A 9,127-nucleotide genomic window follows, 5' to 3' on the forward strand; every position below is an offset into this window, starting at 1 on the left:
CTCCCAATTCTCTAGTTGGCTTCATGCACCTGAAGTATTTTTTTAATTTTTTTTTATCAACTTTAGCATCTTTCTCTAGACACTCCTTAAATTCTTTTTTTTTGGCCTGCGTTATTTCACTTGGCCTGCCAGAGTTTGTGAGCTTTCCTATTTTTCTTAATTTTTGAAGGATGTCTTTTTGCCTTGAATGACCTCCTTAACTCTGCTGATACTCCTAATATGTTTTTAAACAATTTCCAAGCTGCCTTCAGCTTTTGACATTTTTTACTAGACCTTTAAACTTTTTGCAAACTAACTTCCTCATTTTCAAACTAAATTCTCAAATTTCCCTTCTTAAAATTGTATATTGGCATAGTGGACATTTTTGGCTTACTCCCTCCTGCTAGAATATTAAATTTGATTACATTATGGTTGCTATTATGGAGTAGCTCACCAACAGATATTTGGGATTAGGTCTAGTATCGCTTCTTCTCTTGTGAGTTCCAAGGTGAGTTGTTATGTTATGTCCACATTTTACCGTGATGAAGTATTTACCCAGTTTATGTGAGAATAGTTGAAGCCACCCATTATTATTGTCCCATTTTAGCCGCTTCTGTACTCTCCCTGCATGTTTCATAATCAGCTTCACCTTCCAGGTAGTACAATCCTAGTACTATATTCTTTTTATTCAGGTACAGAATTTCTACACGCAGCGATCTATGGTATTTTTTCTTTGAGGTAAAATTATTTAAGATAAGATGCTGTTTCTGTCCATACTAGTGTGGGCAGTTATTCGGGCTGGAGGGCCACTTAACGAGTTCTGGGGAGCTGTTGAGGGCCACACACATATATACACATAAATGCGCACGTGCATGCATGCGTGCACTCCCTGCAGCCAGGCCAGGGTTGGTGCCAGAGCAGCAGAAGGAGTGGAAACATAAACCTGCCCAGGGCTGTAGCATGCCCTGGACCACTGACTGCCCCCCACCTCACCCTGCTCAGAGCTGGCACCTGCCACGCACATCTGCAAGGGATTGAGCCTGGCTGGGAGCCTCCGCACTGTCCTGTCCCAGCATCAGGGTGTGTGTACAACACCCTCTCCCCTGACCCTGCGGCTCCTAGGAACCGCGATAGAGGGGCAGGATGGGACAGTGCGGAGGTCTGCAGCACTGTTGGGGGATACTGGGTGGAAGCAACCTCCCCTCCCCCCCGGACCTCACCAGAGTGGGGCAGAGAGGAAGGGCTGCTTCTACCCAGCATCACCCACAGCACCTGGGAGATGCAATGTGGTCCGGCAAACCCTGGGTGAAAGCAGCCCCACCCACTTGCCAATTTGGCACCTTGTGGCAGCTTGGGAGATGGAGTCCAGGGCCTGCAGGGCCACACTCCGTCTTCCAGGCGCTGCAGGAAGGAAAGCAGTCCTTCCTACTTGGTACTGCGTGTCAACATGCACTTGGGCCTCAGCAAGCTGCACTTGGGCCCTGGGGACCCTGGGCAAGCTGCATTTGGGCCCCAGCTTCTCTGGCATCATGTGGGGCCAGGAAAGCAGACTGGGGACGCGTCCGCCCAGCCTCCCCTGCAGCGTGTGAGACACAGAGCCTTGCATGCCCAGGGCAGACCAGACTCCCTCTCCCAGGCTGCTGCGTGGTGCTGGACAGGCATATGGGCAGGGCTGCTTCCCCCCAGTGTCCCCACAGCACCAGCCAGCTGCCAGCAGAAGCAGGGTCTGAACATGGCTTGCTGCCACCCATGAGCCAGATATAATCAACTGGCAAGACACATCCAGCCCGAAAGCCATATTTTGCCCTCCTGATGTACACAACCCTTCACATTTGGATGCTTTTTCTTGCTGGGATCTTTTGACCCCAGCTGATTTCCTGCCTCTGGGGCAGGGGGGCTGGACCTGAGGTCCCTTCTGGTCCTAACGCCCTGGCGCTCCTCCACCTGAGCCTTTCCTTCAAAACCCTGTTCTGAAATTTCCCTGAGCTGCCTGTTTGTTGTTAAATGATTTTAGAGTTAGTCCTTGAAATTACCGAGATATTTGTCACAGTGAGATTCCTCTTTTTCAAATTTCCTACCCATGTCCTATTATTGACCGCCCCCCCGGGTCCACGTACACGCTACAGAAGAGTCCAAAAAAAGAGTGCTGGCGTTCACATACCGGAAACTCAAATCCTACTGTACACAGGGAGCAACGCGAGAAGGAGAAATCGCGGGAGGCTTTATCCCGCCACCCCCGCAGCGTTCGGAGGCAGCACCGGAAGCGGCGGCGCGGCGCATGCGCAGGGAGGGACACGAAGCTGGGCGTAGAGTAGCACTGCCCGTTTCCTGTCTGGCGGGTTGGCGCGCGTGGAACTTTAGAACGGGAAACGCCGAACGTGGAACGCTGGCGGTTTGAACTGTAACGGCTGCGCCAGGAGGTAAGGACTGAGGGTTAGGGGAGGGGGAGAGTTGGGTTGGGTTTCCTCCCCGCGCTGCCGCTGCCCGCCTGCCGCTCTTTGGCGTGAGCTGAGTTACTGGGAACACCTCCCGGTTCCTGGGCTTCGCCCCGCCCCGCCCCGCCTTTATGGCGCGATTGGGCAGCGAGCGGCGCTGGGTGTAAAGTGTGACAGGGCTTTCTTCACAGTCCCGCTTCATTCCGCTCCGCTCCAGCCCTTCCTGCCTGTGGGCTTCCGCTCCCACCCGGCCCCTGTGGGTGCCAGAGCGAGCGCGGGGTGGTGAAACCACCAGGACTGGTGGCAGAGGTGATTGCTTGTATTAGGCCACCTAGGTTTCTGCAAAACAAAAAAAAAGAAAGAAAGAAATCTTTAATGGTAAAGCACAAGCACAAGCATCCGTCAAGCATGGGAGAAGTGATGGTAAAAGTTGTCCTGGGTAGAAATGTATCCAAGTTGTGGCCCTATTGCTCTAAATCAGTGGTCTCCAAACTTTTTTGATCGCACACCCCTATCAGTAAAAAATTTTTGAGCACGCCCCCCCCCCCAAATATGTATATTTATATAAATAGAAGTTCTAATATTTTCTTTCCACACCCCAATGGATCATCTGGTGCACCCCACTTTGGAGACCACTGGTCTAGAGGAAGAAGCAGTCGGGGCTGGTGGACAATTTTGACCACCTGAAACCTGAGATCCTGCACCTGCCTTTGTCTAAAGTAATCTGAATCATTTTCACAGCCTCACAGGAGGCTCCGTACCAGCTAAGAACTGCTTAGCCATATATTCATAGATTTCACAAAGGGTTTTGCCATATATTGACCCCTTTGTGAAATCCTATGAAATACGAGCTATCATTTTTACCCAGGAAAACTTTTACAATCTTTTCTCTAATGCCTGATGAAGGGTGTTTGTGCCCGAAAGCTTGGATATTAGGAACAACTTTCTGAGGGGGGAGGGAGGTGAAGCACTGGAACAGGTTTCCCAGAGAGGTGGTGGAAGCTTCATCCTTGGAGGCTTTTAAGACCCAACAGACAAAGCTTGGGCTGGGATGATCTAGTTGGGGACGGTCCTGCTATGAGCAAGGGGTTAGATTAGGCCAAACTGTTCTCAAACTTTTTTGTACCAGGACACAGTTGTAAACATCATTTGCCAGTCCTGACCCAGTGCCCCTCGCTTATGACCTGCTGTCCCTGCCCCCCCCCATGTATGTGGGGCATGGGGAGGCCCAAAGCAGCCCCTTGCAAGGCTGAAGCTCTGCCAGCCTGCAAGGGAAAAGCCACATTTTCCCATGTTTTTCTCCTTTAAAGGAGAATCCACTTCTAAAGTTTGTTCACAACCCTTTCATGTAGTTTTGCAACCCACGGATTGAGAAATGCTGGGCTAGGTGGCCTCTTGAGGTCCCTTCCAGCCCTCATTTTCTAATGACTCAATGATATCAAATAAGCTTACTTAAATAGTAGTTGTTTGGAGAATTGTACTGTCATTGGAAAATGCAGCTTTACTAAATTATTTGAACAAATCATACAAATAACCTTCCACTATATTTCACATTTTGCTTTTTTCCCCCTCCTTGCAAGTAAAGAAGCTTACAGATTATTTACATTCATTTTTCGCTTGTTTTACTTATCAAAATAACATGCTTAAGAAATAAGCCTTCAGACTACATTTGACTAAGTATCTCTATCCAAAGAGCCTCTAGTGAGGGGTGCTGTGATTCACTGAATCGTTTATCTTCAAAGACTTGTATCCGATTGAAATTTGCCATGTGGGTTTTTTAAAATGATAGATTTCTGAAAAGAATGCCAGTGCCCTTGTTACATCGGCATTGCCTGCCACATAACTTGTGCTGCTCGTTCTGGTTTTTTAATCTAAAAATATGCCTAAACAGTTTTTTTATTGCAGTGTTCTCTCCTGTAGAGAGAGCTGAGTGCTCTTAGTGTCTGGTGATTTCAGTGGGAGTTTGGGGCTCTGCACCTTGTATGATTAGGCCTTTCTTTTTCTGGAAGCCCCTCCCCCAAAGTATATTTATTCAAGGCGAAAACAAGCAATTCCTCCCCCATATAATGGAGCAAGGGAAGGGGGGAGTCCCTTGTCTTTGGAATGGAGTATGAGGCTGTTAGGGGCAGGCAGCTGCTGCAGCTGTGGACCCCTTCCCCCCATCTGACCCCCAGCCTCAGGTGCCTTGCCTCTTCTTCCTCTCACCACTCCCCCCGAACTTACTCTTAGATTCTTGTTCTGGCCCTACTCCAGCCTGGGGCATGGAGCAGGAGTGCTGCAGTCCTAGCCTGGCCTTTTAGCTGTGGTGACAGGACTGTTGCTAGAGCCAAGCCTGGTTAGAGCTGGGGTAGGGGTGGAAATGGGGACAGGCAAGGGGACAGAGGCAGCGGGGCAGGGAGATGATGTTGAGGGGTGGGGGGTAGTAGGAGGTTGCAGGAGGGGCAGAGGCAGTGGGAGGCCTGAGGCTGTGAGGTGGAAGCTTTTTATTGTGCAATAGGTTTGCACTTGTAGCTGGTCAGTTAATTGCACAATAATTGTCATGTGTAGAGGGGGCCAAAGCTTTTAGGAGCTGGCTCATCCTTCTTGCTTATCCATTCCTGCATGTCCATGCAGGCTTAGCTGATACTGCTGGAAATGACCCTGAACAGACAAAGAATGGGAAGAGTATATTTGGGGACTGTGTGGCTAACCTGGTGGGGGGGCCTTTAAACTAAGTGCTGTTAAGGATGGTGAAAACAAACCTTTTGACCACAGTATATTGAACACTGAGGGAGGAAGATTGAGAGAAAAGGTCTAATTGTGAAAGATCCAGGAGCTAGTCTAGCAAAAAAGAGATGACAGGGGAGAAGCAATAGGGAAGCCCACGCAGCATCTTTGATTTATATATACAAACACAAGGAGTATGGATAACAAGCAAGAAAATTTGCTAGTATTTGTATATATGGAAACTATGATTTAATTGGCTTTACGGTACTTGGTAGCATAACTGCCATAATCAGAAAATATCAAGATTGAGGGGTATATTTTGTTTCAGAAGGACACATGTAGGAAAAAAAGGAAGCAGTACTAATACTGTAGATTAAGAATATATGTGTCCCCTCAGGTTTAGAAGGAAGAAAGGAACAAATCTGAGGATTACTTGAAGATAAAGGGAAGAACAGCAACAGTGATATTGGGATGGTGGTCTAATAGATGTCCCCAAAGTGGAAAGAAACGGAGTATGAGGTATTCTTCAAGGAGGTTAGTATTAATTAACTTCCCTAATATCTGTTGGAATAATAATATGGCAAAGCATAAAATTTCCAGTAAGTTGAGACAGTTCAGGGTACAGCTGGGACATCATCTATCTTGGATACTGTTTGATTAATAAAGAAGAATCAATAATGAATGTGAATATAATGTGCATTTGGAAGCAAGTAATAATGGTATAATTGAATTCAAGACCATAAGAAAGAGAAGGCATAAGATAAGCACAGCAAGGATACTGGATTCCAAAGAGATTTCAGTGGTCTCTGAAAAATAGTAGGTGAAGTCCCATGGGCAAACAGATTGAAGGATAAAGGGGCCCAGGATGTCCGGCAGATCTAAAAGGATGCGGTAGTTAAAGGCTCAGCAAGAAGCTATTCCAACATGGAGTAAAGGGAACAATGACAGGGAGACTGAGACTGCAAAAGGAGCTGAAATCGAGAGAGAAATGTGGAGTGAATGAAATGGAAGGCAAGTTACTAAGAAAGTAATCAAGGAATAGCAAGAATTTGCAAGGACAAAATTAGGAAAACAAAGGCAAAAAATGATAAATGGATGATAAGGGATAAAGACAAAAACAGGGTGGGGGATTATACAATGTCAGACAGCAAAAAATGACCGAGGAAACTTGGTCCACTGATTAAATTGTGACAGCGATCTATTCACAGAAGATGCAAGGGCGGAGCTGCCCAGTGTTTCTTTTGCTTCAGGCTTCACCACAGAAACAAACTGCGATGGTACAGCTAACAACATTAATACAGATGAAGAAGAAGAGTGCAGATCCCAATAAGTAAAGAGCATGTTGGAGAACTGTTTCCAAACTTGATTTCAAGTCAGCAGTGCCTGCCAAAATTCATCCCAAAATTCATTGCTGAAGAAAACTTGGAGCCAGGATAACAATATTTGCAGAGCCATGGAAGGGTCCCAGAGGACTGGAGACAGCCTCATGTAGTGCTCATCTCTAAAAGGGAGCACCCAGGGAACTGATCAGTTCAATACCTGGGAAATTACTGGAGCAAATTATAAAACTGTCAATTGTTAAATACTTGGAGGAGGAAGGGGTGAAGGCTTCATGGATTTATTAAGAACAAATTATGCCAACTTGATTGTTCTGTTTGATATGGTAACAAATTCCGTGGATGTGGGAAATGCAATGAACATAATATACGCTTGGGTTTATTAAGGTTTTTGATACAGTCTGATATGCCAGTTTACAAAAACTGAAGTAAGCTAAAGAAAAGTAGTCTAAGTAGACTAACAAGTGTAAATGTAACTGGCTGAATAACCACAAACAGAGTAGTTAAGTTATAGTTGAAATTATTGTAATGATTTGACTTCAGGAATAGAGAGCTTACTGGTTACTATCCAAAATGACACAAAACTGGAATGAGTTCTAAAAACTGGAGAGCTAGTATCAGCATGAAGAAGAGTCATGGCAGCACAGAAAACTGCAAAATAAGCAACAGGATGGAATTCAGTGAAAACAAATATAAGATGCTTTTTTTCTAAGAAAAAAAATCCAAAAACAGAATGGGAGATGCCTAGGCAGTCATATTGCTCAGAAGAATCTGTGTGGAGGAGGGCTTGCCCTCCATCAGCAGTGCGATTCAGTTACCAAAAAAACCAAATGCAATTTTGAGCTGCATTGACAGGAGTATAGTGTGTAGCTCATGTGACATGTACTACTCTCCATGGTGCTAGTTAGGCCTCAGCTACAGAACTGTTCAGTTCTGGGTTCTATGACCACTTAAGGTTGTGGAAAAAGTGGAGAGGATCCAGAGACAAGTGACAAAAAAAGATAAAGGGGGTTGGGATTAATAAGCAATACAAGAGAAAAACTGGGTCATGCAGGTTTGTTTAGCTTGGAGATTAAGAAGATTAAGAGGGAACATAATAACAGCTTTCATATATTTGAAAATATGATGTAAAGTGGGGAAATAAGTGTTCTTGTTGCAGAGGGCAGGGCATGAAGCAGTGGGTTTAAACAGCAGCAAAGCAGATCCAGATTAAATATTAGAGGCTACTTGCAGATGTGGAAAAAACGTGCTTTACTGGAAGAAGCTGCATGTTATTTTGACTCGGCTCTGCAGTTGTCTGCATAGATTGGGCGCTTAAGCAGGACTTTTTAGTGCTTTTATCTAATAGCTGATTGAATCAGCTAAAAGCACCAAAGAAGCCCACTGCAACACCTGATCTATACAGATGCTGCAGAGCCAGATTGAATGAACATGCTACCTCTTCTGGGTACACTCTGGGCTTGGGCAGGAGTGTGCCAAATTTTAATGTAAAGCCCCCTTTTTTTTTTTTTTTAAATGTCTGTAGGCAGCCAGAATGTCCATGCAGTCAGAACAGCAGGACAGTGTCATAAGCTGCCAAGACAGTTCCCTTCACTGGTGGCTTTCAAGAAGAGGCTGGTGAGGCATTTGTCTGGGATGGTATAGGATTATTGCATTCTACATTTGTGCCTGGTCTTGGACCTGGATGACTTTTTTTGTTGTCCGTTCTTTATGCTTATGCACTGATTTTTCTCTCTCTTTCTTTTTTTAGCTTGACTTGAATTTTAAATTTGCTTGCCTTACTAGTTCTTAGCATTGCTCCATAATAAATGGGTTGATCTTTCTCTTTCTTTCCGTAGCTTGTTGTGATCATTAATTTTTATTTTCAGTATATTCAATAGATGGCCCTAAACATGTTGGTGCATTTAATCAAGTGACTGAAACTAATGATATACCTTTTATTTTTATGTTCTAGTACTGATGGGTAAGAGAAAAGAGGAAAGTGTTTCTAAATCTGGAGGCCATAAAAGGCTAAGACAAGAAGATGTAGATGAGTATGATGATGAACCTGATGAAGCAGAGCATTCACATCTAGGATCTGGCAGCAATTCTTTCTCACAGTTGGTAAGCTATAAATTGTAGTATATCCTGTTTGAAATTGAACTAATGAAGAAAAGAGGAAAAAATCATGGTATAAATTTAATGCACTGATTCCAGTTGCCAGTAAAACAAGCATCTTGCCTGTAGGCTGCAGTAATAGGTATATGGAAATAAAAGCTAGCAGTGATGTTTCTATTGTATGGCCTTCTTCAGAGCAATTGTCCTCAGTTACCTTTTGAAAAATATCCTTTTTTCTAGTATAATTTTTCAGGGAGTTTATAGCCATAACCTAGATTCAAATGTATAAACATACTGTGGACAGTCTTTCAGTGCAATCTGTTTTGATCATCTTATAACCTTCCACAGCTTGCTGTAGTCCTGACTTTTAAAAAATGTTTTAAGGTATATAGTTGTGATAATTATTCTTTGTTTAAAATCAAAAACCATGAATTACACTGGCAACTTAGCAACCAAGCTTATAAGGATGCTGCAGGTTTTTCCTCCCAAGGTGGAGAACCTTACATTTTTCGGTGTTAAACACCGTGAGGTTCTCGTCTGCCCATTTGCTGAGCTTGTCCAGGTCAGCCTGGA

The 9,127-nt window shown here is 44.7% G+C and overlaps 1 protein-coding gene across 2 annotated transcripts in view; it reads left to right on the plus strand.

Annotated features, from left to right (window-relative positions):
* The first annotated feature begins 2,262 nt into the window (after positions 1-2,262).
* LOC109311629 (structural maintenance of chromosomes protein 6-like) overlaps positions 2,263-9,127 on the plus strand; it is a 68,982-nt gene continuing 62,117 nt past the window's right edge. Inside the window, exons 1-3 of one of the 2 annotated variants that reach the window (XM_019537369.1) lie at positions 2,263-2,399; positions 5,518-5,654; positions 8,412-8,560. In XM_019537369.1, the coding sequence (XP_019392914.1) occupies positions 8,417-8,560 (144 nt within the window). In that variant the 5' untranslated portion in view covers positions 2,263-2,399; positions 5,518-5,654; positions 8,412-8,416. The remainder of the gene's footprint in view (positions 2,400-5,517; positions 5,655-8,411; positions 8,561-9,127) is intronic. The other variant, XM_019537370.1, reaches the window with a different exon arrangement.

Source organism: Crocodylus porosus, unplaced genomic scaffold, assembly GCF_001723895.1.
Source record: "Crocodylus porosus isolate Cpor-Errol unplaced genomic scaffold, CroPor_comp1, whole genome shotgun sequence".
NCBI classification, from domain to species: Eukaryota; Metazoa; Chordata; order Crocodylia; family Crocodylidae; genus Crocodylus; species Crocodylus porosus.